The sequence below is a fragment of the Prionailurus bengalensis genome, chromosome A1 (genome assembly GCF_016509475.1).
Source record: "Prionailurus bengalensis isolate Pbe53 chromosome A1, Fcat_Pben_1.1_paternal_pri, whole genome shotgun sequence".
NCBI classification, from domain to species: domain Eukaryota; kingdom Metazoa; phylum Chordata; class Mammalia; order Carnivora; family Felidae; genus Prionailurus; species Prionailurus bengalensis.
Window position 1 is genome coordinate 210692162 of NC_057343.1, and position 27495 is coordinate 210719656.

Sequence of the window (27495 nt, forward strand, 5' to 3'; positions counted from 1 at the left end):
CAGTTGAGGAGGTCCTGAATCAAAGCAATATCAGGAGTACTAGAGAACAGAGGTAACACTTGACAGATACTAAATAGACTTGATCAGCTGGACTTGTGACTGAGTAGATCTGGAGAAAGAAGTCTAATGTAGTTCTCAGGTTTGGGGATTGTCCAACTGGATGAAGAAGAGTGGCAATCAAGGAGATGAAAAGTTCTGAGGAAGAAAAGTTTTCATAATGAGTTCCAATATGGACCTTTATGTTTAATTTCATTTCCAACTTGTATGTACTAGGAATGGCTTTTAATAATGGAGACTGGAAGTAGTAGTGGCTTCAACAAGAAAGAAGTTTATTTCTCTTTCTTATGAAAGGAGACTAGAAGTTGACATTCTAGGGCTGATTTGGTGTTTCTATGGTCTAAGTAAGGACCCATGCTCCTTTAGTTTTTCTACTCAGTCATCCTTAGTGCATTGCTTCCAATCTTAAGGCCATTACATGAGCTAAGATGGGTACTAGAGCCCCAGTCATCACATGCATATTCTAGACAGCAGGAAGGAGGAGGGCAGGAAGGGCAAGAAAGGGTACACCTCCCTTTGAGCAGCTTTTCTGGAAGTTCTACACAATATTATCTCTTGGTTTGGAACTTAGTCATTTTTTTCACTTGGCTACATCTAAGTGAGAAATTGTGATGTGGGTTCATTATTAACTCCAAATAAAATTGGAATTCTTTTGCTCAGGAAGAATGGATAAGGGTCAGGCAACCGACAGTGTCAGTCCTAAACACCCTCCAGATATTTGAAGGCAGTGGTCAGGGGCTCCTATCTCATTGGATAGTATTTCTTCTCCTTTGGGAAGTCTCTTTGACTAACTGTTTGATAGACATATGGTTTCTTGGGGTTTTCTTTTTTAGCATGTCTCCTTCTGTTTTATATCGTGTACTTGAGATATTGTTAGTGGATTTTAGTGCTGAAATGATGAGGATTTGTAGCTCTTTTGGGATAAAATCTTAGTCATCCTAGGGCCTGATGAAAGATAATAAAATCATTCAGAACTTAAAATGAAAAAGAACAAATTATTGCTGACCTGTTTTAAGATAAAAACTCTTATTAAAGTATAAAATACAGAGAAAAAGTCACATAAACTGAGTGTGTAACAGCTTTCATAAATTGAATATTCCTGTCTACTTTGCACCCAGATCAAGAACATTACCTTTCTGGGGATCCTGGCTGGCTCAGTCACTAGAGCATGTGACTCTTGATCTCAGGGTTATGAGTTTGAGCCCCACATTGGGTATAGAGATTGCTTAAATAAATAAACTTTATTGTTTACTTTGAGAGAGAGACCAATCATGTGAGCCAGGGAGTGGCAAAGAGAGGAAAAGACAGAGAATCCCAAGCAGGCTCCACTCTGTCAGCGTGGAGCCTGACACGGGGCTCTAACTCACGAACTGCAAGATCATGACCTGAGCTGAAACCAAGAGTCCAATGCTTAACTGACTGAGCCACCCAGGTGCCCCCTAAATAAATAAACTTAAAAAAAAAAAAAGAACATTACCTTGCTAACAGTTTTTTTTGTTTTTTTGCTAACTTGTTTTTATTTTTTAATCTAATTTATTTTACCTTTTTATTTTTTAATATAATTTATTGTCAAATTGTGCTAACATGTTTTTAATGTAAACTTAATTCTTGTTTAAGGAGGAAGAAGGACATGTTTTCTTCAGATACGCTATTATCTTTCTCTTTTCTACTGCTACATCTATAGCTATAATTTAAATGATGCTCAAGGATTATGTGATCAGCTAGTAAGAGAAATATTGAAGTGGTCCCACCTACCTGTAAAAGAAAATGAGGATTGTTCAGGTATGCATTTCACCAGTCAGTATGTTTAATCTCATTAATTTGTATTCATACATTTAGATATGAAATTGCTTATACATAAAAGTTGGTTGCTCTGACTAAATTATGTTATGGTGAATTTTGGCCTGTCAACTTCTTATTAGCAAGGATCATGTTTTATTTTTGCTTTTGTTTTTTAAATCTTTGTCTCCTCAGGGCTTAGCAGTAATTACCTCCCGAGTTAATAGCATTATTTTTTCATAGCCATATTTGTTATGCATAATATCAGGTATCCGAGTATTTTTCCTTAGTATATTTATATTTTCTTTAACCATTGCTTAAGGTGGTTTAGTAAAATGATGAAAATCACTTTCTGAGGTATTCTGAGTCTTTTTTAAAAATTCACTTAAGAGGCTGCAGAGTATCTGAGTTCCCCTTTTTAAAAGAGGTCTATTTTGGGGCGCCTGGGTGGTTCAGTTTGTTGAGCATCCGACTTCAACTCAGGTCATGATCTCGCGTTTGATGAGTTCAAGTACTGTGTCGGGCTGTGTGCTGACAGCTCAGAGGCTGGAACCTGCTTCAGATTCTGTGTCTCCCTTGTTCTCTGCCCCTCTCCCGCTCATGTTCTGTCTCTGTCTCAAAAATAAAATAAACATTAAAAAAAATTTTAAAGAGGTATATTTAAACTAAGCAATAATGAGAGTGAAAGGTATATATGAACATAGAATATATCTCTAATGGTTATAAGTACTAAACCATTAGGTGTATACTATGCATGCAAATGTGTCTGAAAGGCCTAGTGTATCAGTTTTAAATGGAGTCCATGCCAACTTAGGTTTTTATTGTTTGAGCCACTGTTTATCGATTTCTTGCTCTTTGTGATTTTTATCTTTTAAAATCTTTGTGTTCATTAGGGAAGTAATATGTGTTCATTTTAGATAATTTTGAAAATATGGAAAATATAAAGAATAAAATTACTTATAATTTACCATTTTTTATATACATTTATATGTATATATTATTAGAGCTGTGTATTGTTTTGTAGTCTTTTAAAATTTAATATTTTGATGAATATTTTCTAATGTAAATAATATTCTTTTTTTATTTTTTATTTTTTATTTTTTTTATGAAATTTATTGACAAATTGGTTTCCATACAACACCCAGTGCTCATCCCAAAAGGTGCCCTCCTCAATACCAATCACCCACCCTCTCCTCCCTCCCACCCCCCATCAACCCTCAGTTTGTTCTCAGTTTTTAACAGTCTCTTATGCTTTGGCTCTCTCCTAGTCTAACCTCTTTTTTTTTTTTTTTCCTTCCCCTCCCCCATGGGTTCCTGTTCAGTTTCTCAGGATCCACATAAGAGTGAAACCATATGGTATCTGTCTTTCTCTGTATGGCTTATTTCACTTAGCATCACACTCTCCAGTTCCATCCACGTTGCTACAAAAGGCCATATTTCATTTTTTCTCATTGCCACGTAGAATTCCATTGTGTATATAAACCACAATTTCTTTATCCATTCATCAGTTGATGGACATTTAGGCTCTTTCCATAATTTGGCTATTGTTGAGAGTGCTGCTATGAACATTGGGGTACAAGTGCCCCTATGCATCAGTACTCCTGTATCCCTTGGATAAATTCCTAGCAGTGCTATTGCTGGGTCATAGGGTAGGTCTATTTTTAATTTTCTGAGGAACCTCCACACTGCTTTCCAGAGCGGCTGCACCAATTTGCATTCCCACCAACAGTGCAAGAGGGTTCCCGTTTCTCCACATCCTCTCCAGCATCTATAGTCTCCTGATTTGTTCATTTTGGCCACTCTGACTGGTGTGAGGTGATACCTGAGTGTGGTTTTGATTTGTATTTCCCTGATAAGGAGCGACGTTGAGCATCTTTTCATGTGCCTGTTGGCCATCCTGATGTCTTCTTTAGAGAAGTGTCTATTCATGTTTTCTGCCCATTTCTTCACTGGGTTATTTGTTTTTCGGGTGTGGAGTTTGGTGAGCTCTTTATAGATTTTGGATACTAGCCCTTTGTCCGATATGTCATTTGCGAATATCTTTTCCCATTCCGTTGGTTGCCTTTTAGTTTTGTTGGTTGTTTCCTTTGCTGTGCAGAAGCTTTTTATCTTCATAAGGTCCCAGTAATTCACTTTTGCTTTTAATTCCCTTGCCTTTGGGGATGTGTCGAGTAAGAGATTGCTACGGCTGAGGTCAGAGAGGTCTTTTCCTGCTTTCTCCTCTAAGGTTTTGATGGTTTCCTGTCTCACATTCAGGTCCTTTATCCATTTTGAGTTTATTTTTGTGAATGGTGTGAGAAAGTGGTCTAGTTTCAACCTTCTGCATGTTGCTGTCCAGTTCTCCCAGCACCATTTGTTAAAGAGACTGTCTTTTTTCCATTGGATGTTCTTTCCTGCTTTGTCAAAGATGAGTTGGCCATACGTTTGTGGGTCTAGTTCTGGGGTTTCTATTCTATTCCATTGGTCTATGTGTCTGTTTTGGTGCCAATACCATGCTGTCTTGATGATGACAGCTTTGTAGTAGAGGCTAAAGTCTGGGATTGTGATGCCTCCTGCTTTGGTCTTCTTCTTCAAAATTCCTTTGGCTATTCGGGGCCTTTTGTGGTTCCATATGAATTTTAGGATTGCTTGTTCTAGTTTCGAGAAGAATGCTGGTGCAATTTTGATTGGGATTGCATTGAATGTGTAGATAGCTTTGGGTAGTATTGACATTTTGACAATATTTATTTTTCCAATCCATGAGCAGGGAATGTCTTTCCATTTCTTTAAATCTTCTTCAATTTCCTTCATAAGCTTTCTATAGTTTTCAGCATACAGATCCTTTACATCTTTGGTTAGATTTATTCCTAGGTATTTTATGCTTCTTGGTGCAATTGTGAATGGGATCAGTTTCTTTGTCTTTCTGTTGCTTCGTTGTTAGTGTATAAGAATGCAACTGATTTCTGTACATTGATTTTGTATCCTGCAACTTTGCTGAATTCCTGTATCAGTTCTAGCAGACTTTTGGTGGAGTCTATCGGATTTTCCATGTATAATATCATGTCATCTGCAAAAAGCGAAAGCTTGACTTCATCTTTGCCAATTTTGATGCCTTTGATTTCCTTTTGTTGTCTGATTGCTGATGCTAGAACTTCCAGCACTATGTTAAACAGCAGCGGTGAGAGTGGGCATCCTTGTCGTGTTCCTGATCTCAGGGAAAAAGCTCTCAGTTTTTCCCCGTTGAGGATGATGTTAGCTGTGGGCTTTTCATAAATGGCTTTTATGATCTTTAAGTATGTTCCTTCTATCCCGACTTTCTCAAGGGTTTTTATTAAGAAAGGGTGCTGGATTTTGTCGAAGGCCTTTTCTGCATCGATTGACAGGATCATATGGTTCTTCTCTTTTTTTTTGTTAATGTGATGTATCACGTTGATTGATTTGCGAATGTTGAACCAGCCCTGCATCCCAGGAATGAATCCCACTTGATCATGGTGAATAATTCTTTTTATATGCCGTTGAATTCGATTTGCTAGTATCTTATTGAGAATTTTTGCATCCATATTCATCAGGGATATTGGCCTGTAGTTCTCTTTTTTTACTGGGTCTCTGTCTGGTTTAGGAATCAAAGTAATACTGGCTTCATAGAATGAGTCTGGAAGTTTTCCTTCCCTTTCTATTTCTTGGAATAGCTTGAGAAGGATAGGTATTATCTCTGCTTTAAACGTCTGGTAGAACTCCCCTGGGAAGCCATCTGGTCCTGGACTCTTATTTGTTGGGAGATTTTTGATAACTGATTCAATTTCTTCGCTGGTTATGGGTCTGTTCAAGCTTTCTATTTCCTCCTGATTGAGTTTTGGAAGAGTGTGGGTGTTCAGGGTTTTGTCCATTTCTTCCAGGTTGTCCAATTTGTTGGCATATAATTTTTCATAGTATTCCCTGATAATTGCTTTGTATCTCTGAGGGATTGGTTGTAATAATTCCATTTTCATTCATGATTTTATCTATTTGGGTCATCTCCCTTTTCTTTTTGAGAAGCCTGGCTAGAGGTTTGTCAATTTTGTTTATTTTTTCAAAAAACCAACTCTTGGTTTCGTTGATCTGCTCTACAGTTTTTTTAGATTCTATATTGTTTATTTCTGCTCTGATCTTTATTATTTCTCTTCTTCTGCTGGGTTTAGGCTGCCTTTGCTGTTCTGCTTCTAGTTCCTTTAGGTGTGCTGTTAGATTTTGTATTTGGGATTTTTCTTGTTTCTTGAGATAGGCCTGGATTGCAATGTATTTTCCTCTCAGGACTGCCTTTGCTGCGTCCCAAAGCGTTTGGATTGTTGTATTTTCATTTTCGTTTGTTTCCATATATTTTTTAATTTCTTCTCTAATTGCCTGGTTGACCCACTCATTCGTTAGTAGGGTGTTCTTTAACCTCCATGCTTTTGGAGGTTTTCCAGACTTTTTTCTGTGGTTGATTTCAAGCTTCATAGCATTGTGGTCTGAAAGTATGCATGGTATAATTTCAATTCTTGTAAACTTATGAAGGGCTGTTTTGTGACCCAGTATATGATCTATCTTGGAGAATGTTCCATGTGCACTCGAGAAGAAAGTATATTCTGTTGCTTTGGGATGCAGAGTTCTAAATATATCTGTCAAGTCCATCTGATCCAATGTCTCATTCAGGGCCCTTGTTTCTTTATTGACCATGTGTCTAGATGATCTATCCATTTCTGTAAGTGGGGTGTTAAAGTCCCCTGCAATTACCACATTCTTATCAATAAGGTTGCTTATGTTTATGAGTAATTGTTTTATATATTTGGGGGCTCCCGTATTCGGCGCATAGACATTTATAATTGTTAGCTCTTCCTGATGGATAGACCCTGTGATTATTATTTAATGCCCTTCTTCATCTCTTGTTACAGCCTTTAATTTAAAGTCTAGTTTGTCTGATATAAGTATGGCTACTCCAGCTTTCTTTTGGCTTCCAGTAGCATGATAAATAGTTCTCCATCCCCTCACTCTCAATCTAAAGGTGTCCTCAGGTCTAAAATGAGTCTCTTGTAGACAGCAAATAGATGGGTCTTGTTTTTTTATCCATTCTGATACCTTATGTCTTTTGGTTGGTGCATTTAATCCATTTACATTCAGTGTTATTATAGAAAGATACGGGTTTAGAGTCATTGTGATGTCTGTATGTTTTATGCTTGTAGTGATGTCTCTGGGACTTTGTCTCACAGGGTCCCCCTTAGGATCTCTTGTAGGGCTGGTTTAGTGGTGACAAATTCCTTCATTTTTTGTTTGTTTGGGAAGACCTTTATCTCTCCTTCTATTCTAAATGACAGACTTGCTGGATAAAGGATTCTTTTTTTTAAAAAATTTTTTTTTTCAACGTTTATTTATTTTTGGGACAGAGAGAGACAGAGCATGAACGGGGGAGGGGCAGAGAGAGAGGGAGACACAGAATCGGAAACAGGCTCCAGGCTCTGAGCCATTAGCCCAGAGCCCGACGCAGGGCTCGAACTCATGGACCGCGAGATCGTGACCTGGCTGAAGTCGGACGCTTAACAGACTGCGCCACCCAGGCGCCCCTGGATAAAGGATTCTTGGCTGCATATTTTTTCTGTCTAGCACCCTGAAAATCTCGTACCAATTCTTTCTGGCCTGCCAAGTTTCAAAAGAGAGATCAGTCACGAGTCTTATAGGTCTCCCTTTGTATGTGAGGGCACGTTTACCCCTTGCTGCTTTCAGAATTTTCTCTTTATCCTTGTATTTTGCCAGTTTCACTATGATATGTCGTGCAGAAGATCGATTCAAGTTACGTCTGAAGGGAGTTCTCTGTGCCTCTTGGATTTCAATGCCTTTTTCCTTCGCCAGTTCAGGGAAGTTCTCAGCTATTATTTCTTCAAGTACCCCTTCAGCACCTTTCCCTCTCTCTTCCTCCTCTGGGATACCAATTATGCGTATATTATTTCTTTTTAGTGTATCACTTAGTTCTCTAATTTTCCCCTCATACTCCTGGATTTTTTTATCTCTCTTTTTCTCAGCTTCCTCTTTTTCCATAACTTTATCTTCTAGTTCACCTATTCTCTCCTCTGCCTCTTCAAGCCGAGCTGTGGTGGTTTCCATTTTGTTATGCATTTCGTTTAAAGCGTTTTTCAGCTCCTCGTGACTGTTCCTTAGTCCCTTGATCTCTGTAGCAAGAGATTCTCTGCTGTCCTGTATACTGTTTTCAAGCCCAGCGATTAATTTTATGACTATTATTCTAAATTCACTTTCTGTTATATTATTTAAATCCTTTTTGATCAGCTCATTAGCTGTTGTTATTTCCTGGAGATTCTTCTGAGGGGAATTCTTCCGCTTGGTCATTTTGGATAGTCCCTGGCGTGGTGAGGACCTGCAGGGCACTTCCCCTGTGCCGTGGTGTATAACTGGCGTTGGTGGGCGGGGCCGCAGTCAGACCTGATGTCTGCCCCCAGCCCACCGCTGGGGCCACAGTCAGACTGGTGTGTGCCTTCTCTTCCCCTCTCCTAGGGGCGGGATTCACTGTGGGGTGGTGTGGCTCGTCTGGGCTACTTGCACCCTGCCAGGCTTGTGATGCTGGGGATCTGGCGTATTAGCTGGGGTGGGTAGGCAAGGTGCACGGGGGCAGGAGGGGCAGGCTTAGATCGCTTCTCCTTAGGTGATCCACTTCAGGAGGGGCCCTGTGGCAGCGGGAGGGAGTCAGATCCGCTGCCGGAGGTTTGGCTCCTCCGAAGCGCAGAGTTGGGTGTTTGCGCGGAGGGAGCAAGTTCCCTGGCAGGAACTGGTTCTCTCTGGGATTTTGGCTGGGGGATGGGCGGGGGAGATGGCGCTGGCGAGCGCCTTTGTTCCCCACCAAACTGAGCTCTGTTGTCAGGGGGCTCAGCAGCTCTCCCTCCCTTTGTCCTCCAGCCTTCCCGCTTTCTGAGCAGAGCTGTTAACTTATGACCTCCCAGACGCTAAGTCGCGCTTGTTGTTTGAACACAGTCCGTCAGGCCCCTCCGCTTTTGCAAGCCAGACTCGGGGGCTCTGCTTGGCCGGCGAGCCGCCCCTCAGCCCCGGCTCCCTCCTGCCAGTCCGTGGAGCGTGCACCGCCTCGCCGCCCTTCCTACCCTCTTCCGTGGGCCTCTCGTCTGCGCTTGGCTCCGGCGACTCCGTTCTGCTAATCCTCTGGTGGTTTTCTGGGTTATTTAGGCAGGTGTAGATGGAATCTAAGTGATCAGCAGGACGTGCGGTGAGCCCAGCGTCCTCCTAAGCCGCCATCTTGCAAAACCCCCCAGCCTTTGACCAATAATATTCTTTTTTGAAGCCTATTAAACCTTTTCCCCATTATTGGACATTTCAGTTGTTGCCACCTATTTACTGTTTTAAATAGTGCTGAATAGTACATAAATTTTTGTGAGCATTACTAATAATTTCTTAAGGATAAATTTCTGTAATTGCCCTCCAGAAAGGTCTGCTAGCTGTGCATTATTGACAGATCTTTCTATATGACTTTTTAACTGATTGGACATTCTTTTTTTTTTTTTCCAGTGGTGTTATCATTACATGATGTAACTTTTTAAGTCAATTGAACCTATAGTAATGTATGTTTTAGTTTTTAATGGATATTGTTTAGAATATATTAAGTGTATCCTTACTGGGTTGGGGGTCTCAAAGACTACCCCTCACGTTCAGTGTTCACAGGGAGGATGCTAGGACTCAGAATATAGTTGTACTCAAGGCTATTATCTACTACAATGAAAGACTCCAAAGCAAAATTAGCAGAGGGAACAGGTGCATGGGGTGAAGTCCAGAGGAAACCAGGCACAAGCTTCCAAGACTCCTTTCCCAGTAGAGTCACACAGGACAGACACACTTAGTTCCTGTAACAACAGGTTGTGTCAACACATGTGAGATATTACTGACCAAGGAAGCTCATTTAGAGACTCAGTGCTCAGGTTTTTTTTTTTTTTTTTAAGTGTATTTATTTAGTTTGAGAAAGAGAGATCACAAGTGGGGGATGGTTAGAGAGAAGGAGAGACAGAATCCCAAGCAGGCTCCACACCATCAGCACAGAGCCCAATGTGAGGCTTGAACTCCTGAATCGCGAGTTTATGACCTGAGCCAAGATCAAGAGTTGGATGCCGACTGTGCCATCCAGGCACCCCAGTGCTCAGGGTTTTTAATTAGAGGCTGGATAGTCATGTAGTCACCCCTCTGCCTAGCCCTTACCAAAATTCTACACTCTCAGAAGAAAAATAGGTGTTCAGCATAAACCACATTGATTGTACAGTTAGGTCTAGTGAGCCACTCTCATTAGTTAAGGTGGTAGGAATCTTTCCCAAATCCAAGTTCCCAGATGCTATCCAAGGGTCAGCATTATAAGCAAAACTTTCAAGTAGTCAGGCCTGCTTTGTTATCTTTTTCCTGCACACTTACCTCATTAAATCATTTTATATAGTTATAATTTTTATTGCGTAAGATTGTCATTATTAACATCATCACTGTGCTACACACAGAATTACCCTTTCAAAATTGTTTTACTTATGAATTGATACAGTTTTACTCTGTGATCATCTTTTAGAATTAGGTTGCTCTCCACTTAAGGAGCTTATTTCTGGCTTTGCATAATGAATTTTGTATGATTAAAATTACTGGAAATCTTGCCTTTATATAATTCCTACAGTAAGTTTTATCCAGGAGAGAATAATTCTTACCTATGTATTTTTAACTTTAATGTGAAGAAATAGTAGGATTTTTCCAAATGTTTAACGACCAAATGAAGAATACTACTTGGAGGCTAATAAGATTTTCTCAAGATCCCCTTTATGAAAAAAAAAGTTTATTAATAATCTTGAGTGCCTACTCTACGAGGAAGAGTAGTGTTAAGTGCTGAAATATACGGTGACAAGACAGAAATGGTCCATATGCATATAGAACTTAATATCCTTATGAATATATCAAGTGACTTCTGGGAAAGAAAAATATTTTGCTACTATTGGGGCCATAAATTTCATAAAAATTAATGTTACTATAGTATTTATATTTAACAGTTTCACTATTTTCAAATTTCTGAATGCCAGTTTGTATTACTGAGTTTTGATTCTCAAATAGGGATGACATGTTTGCTCCTGCTAATTTATACATCAGAATCACTGCAGAAATCCTGACGGGGGCACCTGGGTGGCTCAGTCAGTTAAGCGTCGGACTTCTGCTCAGGTCATGATCTGGCGGTTTTTGGGTTCGAGCCCCGGGTCGGGCTCTGTGCTGACAGCTCAGAGCCTGGAGCCTGCTTCCGATTCTGTGTCTCCCTCTTTATCTGACCCTCCTCTGCTCATGCTCTGTCGGTCTCTGCCTCAAAAATAAATAAAACATTAAAAAAATTAAAAAAAAGAAATCCTGATGTGACTCCCACTCCCTTACCCGCTTTCTCCTTCTACTCTACACATTCCTTTTGTCCCTACCTTCTAAAAGAATCTTATAACAATGAGCCATTCTTACTAATGGGAGTGTATTGTAATTCCCAGATCTAATGGTATAGAAGACAGCATTAAGAATCAGTGTTGTAGTGCTTTTCAGATTATATACGTAGTAAGCTCTGCCTCCTTTAATAAAAGGAAAAAAAATTAGGGAAGGAAGAAGGGAAAATAATGAAATCTAAGCTTGTGAATCCATCATGGCTGGATTGTTTTGTATTTATCCTTCCATGTTTTGAAATAAAACTGGTAACTAAAAGTCATCAGCGGTTCTTAAGTGCATGTGCTCGTAATTATCAGCTAATTATTTCTGTTCTATTGTCCTCAAGAAGCGTAAATACCTATTATGAATTAGCTCAAGGATGCCTGGGTGGCTCAGTCATTTCAGCCGCCAACTCTTGATTTCAGCTCAGGTCATGATCTCCTAGTTTTTGAGTCTGAGCCCTTTGTCGTAGGGCTCTGTGCTGACAGCCTGCTTGGTATTCTGTCTCCCTCTCTGTCTGCCCCTCCCCTGCTTGTTCTCTCTCTCTCAAAATAAATAAAAATAAACCTAAAAAAACAAATTAGCTCATACAGGTAATGGATGCTCATCTCAGAAAAAATTTTAAATTGTAATTTTCCTCTTATGTAATGTTGGGAACCTAAATATTATTACCTTTTGACAGTTTGATCAGAATCTCCTTTGGTCATTTGCTGTATTCCTTAGTTCCTGAGAAGTCTCATTCTGAGTTTGGAATGACGAGAAGTGCTCATCCTGAGGCGGCAGTAAAGGTTATCCAGTCCATGGCTCGCTTCATGGCCGCCTATTTCACCAATCAGCCGCTTTGCATTTTGCCACCTCACAATGTGAATGTTCTTCCTCCCCTTCATACTAAAACAGGTAATATAGTAAGCAAATAATTTTCTCACTTTGTTTATTCACATAATATTTAAAATCATATTATACAGTGATCATTATTCTATGGGAATAATACTGTTCTAGCTTAGTGTATGACACATAGGAGATTCTCAGTGACTGTAAACGAATAAAATCTGAGAAAGGTAATTGCTTGGGTTTGTTTTTATTGAATATGGATTGTTTAATTACAGTATTATAGTTGACCAATGAACAATGCAGGGTTAGTGGTTACGACCCCCTGTGCAGTCAACAATTCACATATAACTTCTGACTCCCCAGAAACTGTCAATAAACTACTGTTGGCCAGATGCCTTATCCATAAGATAAACCGTTAATATGCATTTTATACAATATACTGAATTCTTATAATAATGTAAGCTAGAAAAAAGAAAATGTTAAGAAAATTATACGAGGGGCTCCTAGGTGGCTCAGTTGGTTAAGTATCCAACTTCGGCACAGGTGATGATCTCATGGCAGTTTGTGAGTTCAAGCCCCGTGTCAGGTTCTGTGCTGACAGCTCAGATTCTATGTCTCCTTTTCTCTCTACCCGTCCCCTGTTTGTGCTCTGTCTCTCTCTCAAAAATAAATAAACTTAAAAAATTTTTTTTAAATTATACAAGAAAATACATTTATATTACTGTACTGTATTTATCAAAAGAAATCTGCATGTAAGTAGACCTGCACAGCTCAAATCCATGTTGTTCAAGGGTCAACTGTATTTATTATTATTTGTTATTTATTATTTATTTATTTATTTATTTTGGTGGTTTTACATTTAAGCTCTCTTTTTGTTATAGCCCTAGGTATTTATCACTTGTGTTCCCTATCTTTGGTAGTAATGTTTCTGACAACAAATTGTATCCTTAGTTTGCATCATTTTACTGAATAGAAGAAGTAGCACTCCGTGTGGTTTTTAGAAAAATCTTAGAAAAAAAGGTCAAATCCTGACTTAGAAAATTTGTCTCAATTTCTTGTCTTTCCTATCCTATATTATTTATAGGACTTGAGGTGTTTGGCATGATCTTTTCAGATCACTTTGCATACCTAGGGAACATTGATTTTTCTCACACTGTAGGAAAAAAGGTGATAGAATTATTGAATTGATTTTGGACATATTCATAAACATTTATAAAGGCTCAAAGACACACCTTTTAATTCCTTTTAATTTATATTTGTTTGTAAATATCTTCCCAGTGAGAGGAGAGGCTAGGAAAGAAAATTTTGTGATCTCTTCCTAAGCCTGAGACAGTGATTACTGAAAATCTAAATACCTGAAACTTGGTATATAGCCTTTAGTTTCTTTAACTTCCTAGTGTCTTGAAAAAGGGTATCTATAGTCTTGACTTACAATAGATTTCATATTAATCTTTTTTTTTTTAATTTTTTTTTTAACGTTTATTTATTTTTGAGACAGAGAGAGACAGAGCATGAATGGGGGAGGGTCAGAGAGAGGGAGACACAGAATCCGAAACAGGCTCCAGGCTCTGAGCTGTCAGCACAGAGCCCGACGCGGGGCTCGAACTCACGGACCGTGAGATCATGACCTGAGCTGAGGCCGGCCGCCCAACCGACTGAGCCACCCAGGCGCCCCCATATTAATCTTTTAAATCAGAACTAGTGGCAGAACGTATTGGGGATTTGTGTTGCTTATTTGATGTGATGTTTATTGTATGAAAGCAAAGCAATAAAATTTTCAGAAAATTAAGTCATTCAAGTTCTTTCAATAGTACAGTACCTTTCTCATAGTAAATGAAAAGCAAGGACAAATTTAATCAATATCCTGGCTGTTTGCCTATGCAGAATCAAACATTCAAGTGAATGACGAAATTTTTTGTTTCTATCCAAATGTGTTTGTCAAAGAGCCAAAGTGTTAGTGTTTGGTGTGGGGAGAGACTATGTTGATCACATGAGAAACTAATTGTTTCAAGAAGCAGAAACCCACATATACTATTTGCCAGTTTTATTTTGAGGGAGTGAGTGGAAATCTTAGCAATATATATTTTTATTTTATTTTTATTTTTTAAAATGTTTTATTTTTGTGAGAGGTCGAGAGAGAGGGGGGCAGAGAGAGAGGTGGACAGAGTTGACAGCAGTGAGCCCAATGTAGAGCTTGAACTCACAAACTGTAAGATCATTACCTGAGCCAAAGTTGGACGCTCAGCCAGCTGAGCCACCCAGGCACCCCAGCAATATGTATTTTTTTTAAAAAATAGCATTTCAGGGCACCTCGGTGGTTGAGTTGGTTAAGTATCTGACTCTTGATTTTGGCTCAGACCATGATCTTATGGTTCGTGAGATCTGAGATCCATGCTAACAGCATGGAGCCTGCTTGAGATTGTCTCTCTCTCTCTCTCTCTCTCTCTCTCTCTGCCTCCCTCCCTCCCTCCCTCCCTCTCCCTCTCCCTCTCCCTCTCCCTCTCTCGGCCCTGCTCCCTTTTCTCCTGCTCACATTCTTTCTTTCAAAATAATAAATAGACTTAAAAAAATAGTTCAGGCATTGTATTTCCAAGTGGCTTGTTCATGTTACTTTTTTTTACAAAGTGTTTATTTATTTTGAGGGAGGGAGAGAGAGAGAGAGCAAGTGTGCGAGTGAGCAGAGGGGCAGAACTCACCCCAATGTGGGGCTTGAACTCACCAACTGTGAGATCATGACCTGAGCCAAAATCGAGTCAAATGCTTAACTGACTGAGCCATCGAGGCGTCCCTCATGTTATTTTAATTAGGGGAAAATATAGAAGGCTAGGGAGAAAGATAGGACCCTTTGTATTTAATCCCAAACCAGACTGAAATCTTGTCATTTAGTCAGGACTTTTCAAAATCGTTCTTTTCTACTCTCTTAGAGACACTAATATACTGAATACTTAATGCTTGAATTTTACCTCAAATTAGTTTTTTATTGTATGACACTATAAGGAATGCAAAGTCATGTAAAATGCAGTCTGCCCTCCAAATTTCTAGTAGGAGAAATAGAGATGTATTTCAGACCAGCCCACAGTAATAAATTGTACACTGTGGCCCAGTACATTTAAGTGTACATTTGTATGTTTATATTATCTGACACAGCATTTTCATTAAATTGTATTTATATTTGTTTTATGTAATGTACTCTGATGCTATCTCTTCTGTTTCTGTATCCTGTTCTGTTCCATTTTTCAAGAATGCTGGCATTTATTTCATGACCCACTAATGAGTCATATTCTTCAGTGCTAAAAAAAACAAACAAACTGGAGTATGTTAAGTATTATTTTAAACCATTTTGTACCTTACTTGCTTCCGTTGAAGCAAGTGTGCACGGGATGGACACTTGCTTCAAAGATGGGCCCTCCATGTAAGGTGTGTGACAAATCCCACCAGGTTTAGGTTCAGAAGATACCCATAGTCCTGCTTCTACCTTGATTCGACCAACATTTAGTTTTATATCACTTTCTTGAGAACTTTATTCATCAAAGAATCCCCCAAACGGTTTAAACGTCTATGGAAGTTCTCTTTCACTTTATGGAGGTGTGTGTATACATATAGCTACTACACTAGCACTTTAGAGCATTTCGTGAGCTGCTATCTCCTTGTCTAACTTGTATTTTACCCAAAGTTAACAGGGAAATAGCTGGAGCACTGTTTCAAAAAACGTATCTCCAATAACATATCAACAGTTGAGGCTGATTATTAGAAAATACTAATTAAAGAGATAGGGGCTCCTGGCTGGCTCAGTCAGTGGATCATGCAACTCTTGATCTCCAGGTTATAAGTTCAAGCCCCATGTTCAGTGTAGAGATTACTTAAAAATAAAATCTTAATAAAAAAAAGGTATGTAAGTATGTGAGGAGGAGTGATTCTGATAAATGTAATTGTTAATATCCATTTTCTTTTATTTACACATAGAACAGTCCCTTCGACTTATTCCTCTGCAACATTCTAAGGTGGCCAGTGTTGTAAGAGATCAGAATCTTTCTAATGTTTGGACAGTTGAATATGCCCTTGAATTATTACTTATTGGTGGCCTAGTTCCAGAGGCTGTGTGGTTGGCACATAAACTTGGAGACTGGAAGACATCTGTTTCGATTGGTGTGGCCTTCCAACTATTCTGTAAACATGATAGTAATTTCACAAGGTATGTATTTTTAGGCAAACGTAGGTTGAGAAACAGTATAATAGTATCATCTAACCATTTTTTATTTCTCTCATTGCTGGCATTTATGCACTTTGTGGAATCCTTAGTCCAGAATTGTCCAATAAAACTTTCTTCAGTGATGGAAATGTTCTCTATGTGCAGTTCAGTATGATAGCTGTTAGCCACATGTAACCATTGAGCACTTGAATTGTGGCTAATAAGACCAAGGAATTGAATTTTCAACCTAATTTAAATTTAAATAGCTAAATGCAGTTAGGGGCTACTGTGTTGGACAGCTCAGCAGCTCTTTTGTGTTAAATCTTTTATTTAAAAAAAAAACAACAACCTTTTTATTTAGCACATTTGTTAGTAATGTCCTCAAAGTGCTTATAGTCAATGGGAGAGTTTGCCTATTTTAAGTAGGGTTTGAATTTTAAGCTAATAAATCTAATCTCTATATTTTAACTTTTCTATTATAGTACTACTATATCTTTGATATTTTTCAGTTCAATAATTCAACATATGTGTATTTCTTAAGTAAGTCCTCTGTACTAAGCTCTGTGCCAGGTAGTTTAATGGATATAAAATTAAATGGTACATAGACTCCATGTTTAAGGCATTTATAGTTTAGTAGAGAAATTAAGGCAAAACATTATTATAATTTAGTGTATGTGCTGCCAAAGCGAGCACAAAACATTATTATAATTTAGATAATATGGTAAGAAAAGTGCCAGTGGTGCAGTGGAGAGAGCAATAATATCAAACGGGCATAGGACAGGAAATGGAGATAACATTTAGATGGGCATTGAAGGAAAGACAATATCTCAACAAATTGAGTAGCTGTGGAGAGAGATAACATTCCAAACATGAGCAAAGGCATATGGCAAAGACAAGTTTGGTTCAATTTGGATCGAGTAGTATGGAGGGCAGCAATGGGAAATAATGATGGGAAGGTATATTGGTATCATAATCCTGGAGACCCTTAAAAATCTCCTTAATGTAATATTTCCCCAATTATTTTCCCCCAAGTATTACTTTTTAAACTAGAGGATGAATAAAAGTAAATTTCACTGTTCCTTAACATTTCATGTTTAGCTCTTAATGTGTTAATATTTCCTTTTTTCAGAATTTGGATTCATTTTCCTTAATTTGATGTGATTTCAGGTCCAAGAAAAAGGGTCTGAATTTGCCAATAAATATGACTCCAGCACAGATTTTCCAGGAAAAACTGCAGTGTTTTTTAGGTCGGCCAGCCTCTTTGGAAACAAAAAATGAAATGGGCTCAAAATACAAACAATTTACAGGTGTGTTACCTACATATAGTCTGACATATATATCAGCTTAATTGATACAAAACTTCTGATATTTTAAAAAGCTTATTAATATCCATAAATATACTAACACTTTGAAGTAAGCTTATCAAATATAAAAGTATGCTATTTATTGTTAATCATGGGAGCTTCTAAAATTTATGCCAGCTCAAAAAACAATGATCAGTAACTGAATGATACTCTGATTTTTCATACATATTTTTTGACTAGTTGTATTTTGCTATATTTGGATTATTTTCTTTTGCAGTCATAGAGTCGTAGAATCTCAAACAGGAGGGTACTTAAAAGTATTTAGTTCAACTCTTGCCTAGTGCATAAATCACAGAGTTGGTTTTGTTTTTAATTTGAAAATTTTATAGTAGTATTACAAAATTAAAAATAATGTAATATCACATATATTACATAGATTTACTCAGGAGCCCTGTAAAATTTGTTTTATAGCTGGAGACATTTAGATGAAAAGTAATGAAGTTGGGTACTTAAAGTTGTATGTGCTGACTACTGTAGGACCCTTTGGTTTTATTAGTTCTTGTCTCCATTAAGCAGAGAGGCTTCTAACTCTAGATTCTTAGAACTTACTAATTGTAACTTCTCTTTCCAGAAAGAATGCATAATACCTGGAAATCTTACTGAAAACTTTGATAATTACCTGCCAATATTTTTGAAAATAAATGGAGAGAAAATGTAACTACATGAAAGTTGGTTTTGAAAAAAAAAAGACTAAAAGGGACACCTGGGTGGCTCAATCAGTTAAAAAAGTACTGTTAAGAAAAAAAATTACTCTCCCACTAGCTGCATTCACATAATGTTGTATTTTATTTTGGTGTCTTTCTTGATACTTCTTTCCCCATCAGTATTTTTTCATTTATTATTTTTTAACTCAGGACTATGTTCCAAGTATATTTTTGTTACATAGTTGTTGTTATTATAATATCTTGTATAATTTTGCAAAGGTCTTATGCTCTGATATTTTAAAAATTTTTAATTTTTGTTTATTTGATAGAGCGAGCATACACAGGAGAGGCAGAGAGAAAGAGAATCTTAAGTAGACTCCACACCCAACACGGAGCCTGATGCAGGGCTGGCGCTCATAAACCATGAGATCATGACCTGAGCCCAAATCAGGAGTCCAGTGCTTAACCTACTGAGCCATCCAGGCACTGCCCCCCTCTATAATCTTTTTTTTTTTTAATTTTTTTGATATTTTTGAGAGAGAGAGACAGAGAGACAGAGAGACAGAGCACAAGTTGGGGAGGTACAGAGAGAGGGAGACACAGAATCAGAAGCAGGCTCCGAGCTGTCAGCACAGAGCCCGATACAGGGCTCGAACCCACAAACCATGAGATCATGACCTGAGCTGAATACCTGAGCAGACACTCAACTGACTGAGCCATCCAGGCACCCCTGCCCCCCCTCTATAATCTTAAAGTAACAGAATAGTTATTAAATTTCTGTGTAGAAGTTGAGATGTTTTGCATGTCAACCATTATGTTCATTTTTGATGATAATTTTTTTCAGATATGAAATTTTATACTACAAAATAGGATCAGCATAATATAAATTTTAACTATTTTACTTAATTTTGTATTTGGTAGATCCCATTGAAGAAGAAGATGCAAATCTCCTCTTTGGTTCAGTACAGGAAGTACTGAAAGCAGCAGTTATGGCTGATGCAGATATTCTTTCAGAGACGTTTCAGCTTCTGCTAAACTCTGCCAAGGACTTCAGTAAGAGACTGTGGGGCTTAGTCCCGGTCGGCTTGTATCTCCCGGCTCCTCCATTATATTGTCCTCAGCCAGCTATTCTTAGTGAAGTAAGCTTATTTCTTAACCTTTTAATTGATTTAAAGTTGATTTTATCCAAATTTTACAATAGACAACTTGATAATAATTATCAAGTTAGGAATGCAAGCTCTGAAGACAAACTTCCAGATCCTAGCTGCTGTTTATTAATTGTATAATCTTAAGCAATGTACTAAACTGTTTAAGTTTCCTTATCTGTAAAATGCAGATGATGATAGTACCTGTAATAATATTATTGTTAGGATTAAATGAGATATTCTGTAAAAGCTTTTACCTTAGGGCCTAGGACACATAGTACACATTCAATAAATATTAAAATTATTGCAATAATAAAACAAAATCAAGAGAGGATTCTCTATATGCAGGTTTTAAAAAAATAGATGTTTGTTTAGGGTAATAAATAATAAATGTCAGATTTTAGAAGACCTACATTATTTTGGTCTTCTATTTACCTCATTGTCTTTGATTCTTTTGAAAGACTTCTTTTGATTTTTTTTTTTTTTAATTTGATAGGTCATTTTTTTCTCCTGCACTATTCAATTGATAGTTCTGTCATATAAACAGCAAGACAGTGTTCCTCTCAGGAACTTTTTCTCTGCTCTCACTAAAAGTCACAACATTGTAATTAGCTGGCTTTAAGATTTAAAGTATGAATGCAAATTATTTTAATGTTTGATTGATATTTTTAAGTGATTCTGGTATTGTTTCTTTACTGCTTACTGTTTTAGTATTAGCAGCCTCTATCTCTTACCTGGTTTTTTCTTTTCCTTTTTGAGTTTTTTGTTATATTGTTATTTGTTATATTTAAGGTTATATTTCAATAGGTTAAAAAGATTTCATTTATTGATATTTCAAATGTAATATGTTATACATGGAAGAAATAAATAGTCCATTGTATTTCTTAATAATTCTCTTTTCTGTCACATCTGAGTCTTCAACACATTGGTTTAGAAATTAGGAATACCATTTAAGCTATTTTTGGAATAGCCTATGCTGATATTAGTTTGAGTGGTAACTATCCTTAGTAGTGATTCATTTTATTATTTTGTTTTTATTAAAATAATCCTCAGTGGTAGGATTTCTCCTAAGTATTACTCTATATCAATTAGGACCCTTTGGATTGGGTATAATAGAAAACTTGGTAAGTTGGCTGGTATAATTAAGAAGCCCAGTTAAGTAGGGTAGCCTTTTGACTCAGTTATGCTACCACAGACTTGAGCTCTTTCTCTCTAGTTTATTTTCTAAGGTGGCAGTTTCAACTTAGGTCCATCTCTCTTTGTGGGAGCAGAATGGCTGTCAGCACCTTCTAAGGATACCTTGTCCATGTCCAGAGGGAGAGAGAAGGGGAAAAACAAAAACAGTACAAGTATTTCTTCTCCAGCATTCCAGGCAAGGGTACTGGGAGTTACTCTTGGCTGGGGATAATGCAGAGTACATTTTGTAGCCCCTTAGGGCCTTCCCCTGAGAGCTGGGAAAGTATCAGCTCTCACTGAATCGCATGGGCTATGTAGGGGAAGGGCAGATACTCCATTAAAAATTGAGTACTGTGAGGGGCGCCTGGGTGGCGCAGTCGGTTAAGCGTCCGACTTCAGCTAGGTCACGATCTCGCGGTCCGTGAGTTCGAGCCCCGCGTCAGGCTCTGGGCTGATGGCTCGGAGCCTGGAGCCTGTTTCCGATTCTGTGTCTCCCTCTCTCTCTGCCCCTCCCCTGTTCATGCTCTGTCTCTCTCTGTCCCAAAAATAAATAAACGTTGAAAAAAAATTAAAAAAAAAATTGAGTACTGTGAAGAAGTAACTGTGGTAGGATGATGGGGAAGCAAATGTTTAGATACTGTCTCATTCTCTAGAAACTAATTTTTAGCTACTGGCTTGTTAGTGTTTATTCAGCAAACGTTTGTTGGATCCTACTACATGCTGGACTTTATTCTATGCATTATGTTAATACAAAGATAGATGACAAGGTCTTTGCTTTTGAGTAGATCTCAGTATGGTGGGAAACATACATGAATCAGTACAGAATAATTTAGCGAAAATTGTCATGGATGTCTGAGCAAAGTGCCATAGTCACACACAACAGGAGAGCTTCACAGAGGGGCCGACACTGAAATATAAGGATTTTTCCAGGCATAGAAGGGAAAAGGCATTCTCCTTAAAAGGAGTCCTCTTTATAACATTCTACCAATGGAGTCTGGAGTGGTGGGCTTTAACTGCTTGTAGGGGAAGACTTAGACTTAGGGTCAGTTTAGCCCTTTGCATTATTTGAGATGAGAGAAATTTCTTTGACACTAGAAATAGCTATAGTTGAAATCTATGAGGCCATCCCTCAAAATATCCTTCATAAATCTCCAGGAACATTCTAGTTTGAGAAGCACTATTTTTATTTTCACTGTAACATTTAAAATTTTCATATTACTATCTATTAAGAATCGATTGTTTTATTTTCTTTAGGAAGATGGTGATGATCTTCTTTTAAAAGCTGAAAAGGATAATCGCCAAAAGGTGTCTGGAATCCTTCAGCGTGTTCTCTTGCTTTTCCGGGCAGCTCGCTGTTCTTTTCCGGTAGCACAGTGGTACATCTTGCAGTTGAGATGGGCAAGAAAAGTCATGCAGAAGGTGTGGAGATGTCTTAGTCATTTATGTGCTATGCTATGTTAAACTATTTAAATATACTAATATTTATTAATATCTCCAAATATTTATAATCATGACATTTTCCCAAGGAATCCTATACTATGAATCAATAGATTTCAGGTTTGTTTATAATAAGCAACCTAGCCAGACTAAATTTTTTCTGCTGAAAGATAAGGACTCTGAACTGAGTCTCTTTGTTAGTCCCATCCTGTCTGACAATACAAAGTAAAATATAGTAAGTTATATATAACTGGTAGTTATATGTAGGTAGTTTCAGTTACTTTTTTTCTTTGTCCCACCATCATTGAAGATGTAAGCTCAGTTCAGGGTTTTCCCCGACTTCGCTCTGAAATACTATCTACTGTGTTCTGTGGGGACTAATGTGGGGTCAAGCCCTGGGAGGTTAGAGTTGGTTCTTGGCTGTGTGTTTTCTTTCAGTACTCTCCACCAGTTGGAGTCTCTCCCTTGCTATCTTCTGAGATGTGCAATTCAGTGTGATTCTGGGGCCATCATCCCTTTCCACACTGACTTCAGCTGGGTCGTAGTTGCGTTCTTACCTGATCAACAGTCAGATGGGACATTTGTTGGTATGTCCCTTCTCCAGCTGCACATCCTTTGTAGGCCAGTTGTCTGTCTCTGTGAAATGTGGAACTAAATAGTATTAGCCCTAAATGTCTTTAATTTGGCCCTTGATTATGTTTAAAACAAGAATTTACTATTTTTGGTAGGAAACTTTAGACTTTGAGAAGTTACCAAGTTGTTTTTGAAAATTAGACTTTTTTAGAGAGAAAGATTTGTGAAATTTGCATACAGCTACTATAAAAATGTAAGATGAAACTGTACCCATTCTGTATCTTGTTATCCCAAAGTTGTTTTTAAAGTATGGCAAAGAGTTTTCCTGTATTATTGAAAGATTGGTTTTAATAGTTTCAAGGTCTGCTGAGCCTGATTATTTGTTATAGGAAACTTCATTTTAAAAATTATTTAAGTAAACAGTTTTCTACAATAAAGTTGTAATTAGGTTTCCATTGAGGTTTTACCTTATGTATTAAATCCCAACAGTCATCTCATTTAATCTAGCTTTAATTAATGCAGCTAGCATAAAGACTGTGCAGATTCTCTTAAAATTATCAACACAGCTAAACACATTCCTCAAAGGAGTAACAGGCTGCAGACTAGGGCCTTTGGGTGTATAGTCATTGCCACTCTGACTGTCCAGTGCCCTCTTTGTCTTGCGGCTTACCTTTAAAGCTTGTCAACCCCTCAGCTATACACACAAGTGACCTGTAAATTCCCTCTAATTCAGTCTTCCTAAAATACATCTGATAGTTTTATTGTTAGCCTGTGTATTTATTGATATTGGGAGAGGTGCCAAAGATGTGGAGATCCATTCTTATAGAAGTATGTACAATATATAAGTGTATATACTTCTGTATTCTCCTGTATTGCTGTTTTCTCTGCCTTTTTCATTTAGACTTCATTGGGCATATAATTTAACTACAGATTTAGTTGTAGTAAATTAATGTTTTCTAATTGGTGGGAATGGCGGAACACTTGTTGCTACCAAAATTATAAGGTCTTTATTCATGGAAGCAAAAACTCATGTTTCTCATGAAGTTCATACTAAAATGTGACCTGGAGCTGCAGGAATCTGAACAATTGATAGGGGCCAGACATCTGATTACAAGATGGCTCGTGCACATGGCTAAGAAGTTGGTGCTGGTTGTTGGCCAGAGGCGTCCCCCTGAGGAAGTGATCCAAAAGACAGCAAGGTGGAAACTACAATGCCGTTATGATTTAATCCCAGAAATCCCATACAATCACTTCTGTATTCTGTTCGTTAGAAACTAGCTGGTCTAGGGGCACCTGGGTGGCTCAATTGGTTTAGCGTCCGATTTTGGCTCAGGTCATGATCTCGCAGTTCGTGGGTTCGAGCCCTGCGTCAGGCTCTGTGCTGACAACTCAGAGCCTGGAGCCTACTTTGCATTCTGTGTCTCCCTCTCTCTTCCCCTCCCCCACTCATGCTCGTGATCTCTCTCTCTCTCAAAAATAAATAAAAAAACAATAAAAAAAAGAAACTAGTTGGTCTAGTAGGGTCTACCCTCAAGGTGAGGGAAGTTAGGCTGTACCTTTGAAGGAATGAATTGTTAAGAATTTGTGGACATATTTTAAAACCATCATACCATTATACCAAAGTGAACAATAACTCTTTATTAATTCCAATACCTGGTCCATAATAAAATTACTCTGATTATTTTGAAAATGTCTTTTTTATAGATTTTTGAAATCAAGGTCCAACTGAAGTTAACCCATGTTTGATTATGAGATAATAGGAAGGACTATATTTTCAAGTCTGACACATAAGAATCAAAAGACTTAACCCAGGATCAAACTTTATACCAGTAATTTCAGAATATAGGTAACTAAAAGACACAGGTGAAACCTGGACTTACATTGCTCCCAAGATTTTTCTTGCTGTGGAAGGATGTGACCTGGCCTCTGTTTAACATCATGACACAAAAGAGAACTATATCACTTATTGAACATGTCCTTTTTATATCTCTTTAATTATATAACTTGTGTGACATTTTCCAATGAGCCATACTCCATAAATCCATGCATTATAGATTTATTTATAATAACCAACCTAGCTAGGCTCTGTACATCTAGTAAATATCATTGTTTGACAAGAAGTCTGCCATTAGAATGCTTACAAGGGGATTTGACAAGATCCTGTCTTTGTAGAAATGAATAGAAGAGGGAGAAAATAGATTACAAGCCTGCCGCTAATCCTTTCATTTTTGGGTGTATGTCCCTTAGATTCCTTTCCTTTTATTCTATAGCAGTTTCCTTTAATTTCTTTTTCTTTTCTTGGTTTGTAGAGAAACTTGGTCATTTGTTCTGTACCGTATTCTGCATTTGTTTGATAGTTTATTCATTTAGTGTCATTTGACTTGTTCCTCTTTCCTTTTATTTCCTGTGAACTGGTAATTAAACTATATTCATTGAGATACAGAGGCTTGATCAGGTTCACATTTTCTTAGAAAAAGTTATGTAGGTAGGGGCAACTGGGTGGCTCAGTTGGTTGAGACTCCGATTCTTGATTTCAGCTCAGATCATGATCCCAGGGTTGTAGGATAGAGCCCCACGTTGGGCTGTATGCTGAGCGTGGAGCCTGATTAAGATTCTCTTTCTCAAATTAAAAGTAGAACTACCCTATGACCCAGCAATTGCACTACTAGGTTATTTATTCAAGGGATACAGGTATGCTGTTTTGAGGGCACACATGTACCCCAATGTTTATAGCAGCACTATCAACAATAGCCAAAGTATGGAAAGAGCGCAAATGTCCATCAACAGATGAACAGATAAAGAAGATGTGGTATATATACACAATGGAGTATTACTTGGCAATCAAAAAGAACGAAATCTTGCCATTTGCAACTACGTGGATGGAACTAAAGGGTATTATGCTAAGCGAAATTAGTCAGAGAAAGACAAATATCATATAACTTCATTCATATGAGGTCTTTAAGACAAAGAACAGATGAACATAATGGAAGGGAAGCAAAAATAATATAAAAACAGGGAGGGGGGCAAAACAGAAGAGACTCTTAAAGGTGGAGAACAAACAGAGGGTTACTGGAGGGGTTGTGGGGGGTTGGGCTAAATGGGTAAGGGGCTTTAAGGATTCTACTCCTGAAATCATTGTTGCACTATATACTAACTAACTTGGATGTAAATAAATAAATAAAGTAAAAAAAAAAATTCTCTTTCTCTCTCCCTCTGCCCCTCTTCCCCCTGACACATACTCTCTCTCTCAAAAAAAAAAAAAAAGTTATGTAGGTAGATATACCTTTTGTCATATTTATTTTTAGGTACTGCACATAGTTTTATTTTGAATGAGAGTTAGATGCTTAAATTTCTTTATTATGCCTTTGGGGAAAGGACAAATAGCATCAAGTTCTATATAGGCAAAACTGAGTGACAGAAAAAATTGCCTACAACCTGCTTTTCTCTTTTGTGTTCTAACTTAGTGAATTTCTTGAGTTAAATTTGTGAGGGGGGCACCTGGGTGGCTCAGTCAGTTAAGTATTCGACTCTTGATTTTGGCTCACGTCATGATCTCAGGGTTTGTGAGACTGAACCCCGCCATCAGGCCGTGAGCTGACAGTGGGGAACCTGTTTTGGATTCTCTCTCTCTCTCTCTCTCTCTCTCTCTCTCTCTGTGTCCTTCCCCGTGCACATTTTTTTTTCTCTCTCTCTCAAGATAAATAAACATTTAAATATATGAGCCAAGTTTCTGAAAGGATAGTTCATTTCAGAGGTACTTTCTTACACAGTATAAGAACCATGCTGTATTTTTCATTCTCTATGGTTTATGTTACCTGTCTTGTTTGTTGTTTTATAGTTTCCTTAAAAATAGATTTAGATGACTGATAATTAACATATTCTATCATTCTTTCAGATTCGAATGAAAGGGTCCCTTCCTTCATTGAGTCCTTTCCCTGAGTCATTACTTAATTATTGTAAAGGAGGTGTAGCATTCTTTCGACCTGGAGCAGCTGGAGACAGCAAGCTTGATGAAGTTTCTGTTAAAGCAATAGGTTTGTCCAAAATGAACTGCTTGCTTAGAAATTAGGCCTAAATATTGATAATGATGTAGTTTGCAGTTGATTTGGTGAAGTTTCTATACAGTGGAATATTATGCTGGCAATGAAAAGATATGTGTGTGTAACCACCGTGGAAATGTATCCAGGATACATTAAGTGAAAGGAAGAGCTAGTTTCAAAACAGCGTGCATAGTATAATTATATATATATTTGTGTCCTTGTATTGCTTTTAATAAAAACATTGTTCAATAATGGAAAGTATGTTTCTAGTATTAAAAAATTTTTAACTTAAATGCCCATCACAAATGATTTTCCAAATAAATGAGCTGTACAGTATTAAGTAGAGCTATGTGTGTTGGCTTCGAACATTATCTACAATATACTATGAAGTTTAAAGCAAGTAAACTACTAGAGTAATTTATTTACTCTAGTAAATAGAGTAAGTTATTTATTCTAAAACTGTTTTCAATATTTTCATGCAACTGACATGCATGAAATGCTCTAGAATAATGTGTATAAAAATTATGAAAGGATTTCCATGACTTTTATTTAAGGTGTTGGCAATGAGCATATGTTTGTTTCATAATCAACAAAATAAAGACATTGGTTTTGGAAAAAAAAATACCCAGCAGAGGTGAAGTTGTTATAATATTAATATACATACTAATCCAATCTTTTATATTTGTATCCCTGGTTTAGGTTGCTTCAGAGAACTTTGTGCTTTGTGTTGGATGCTACATGTTCGTGATAAGTTATCCTATAGTTGCAGGCAATATCAGAAAGCAAGAGAAAATGTGGAGGGGAAAAAGGTATTTACCTACACAAGAATAAGAA

General features: G+C 37.6%; 1 protein-coding gene across 7 annotated transcripts in view; it reads left to right on the plus strand.

Annotated features, from left to right (window-relative positions):
• The window catches only part of CPLANE1 (ciliogenesis and planar polarity effector 1), a 153721-nt gene that overhangs the window by 30825 nt on the left and 95401 nt on the right, over positions 1 to 27495 (plus strand). For all 7 annotated transcript variants that reach the window (XM_043599745.1, XM_043599769.1, XM_043599751.1 and 4 more), the window contains exons 15-22: positions 1675 to 1839; positions 11986 to 12159; positions 16057 to 16285; positions 17450 to 17589; positions 19212 to 19429; positions 21866 to 22030; positions 26517 to 26655; positions 27361 to 27470. In XM_043599745.1, coding sequence (XP_043455680.1) covers positions 1675 to 1839; positions 11986 to 12159; positions 16057 to 16285; positions 17450 to 17589; positions 19212 to 19429; positions 21866 to 22030; positions 26517 to 26655; positions 27361 to 27470 — 1340 coding nt within the window. The remainder of the gene's footprint in view (positions 1 to 1674; positions 1840 to 11985; positions 12160 to 16056; positions 16286 to 17449; positions 17590 to 19211; positions 19430 to 21865; positions 22031 to 26516; positions 26656 to 27360; positions 27471 to 27495) is intronic.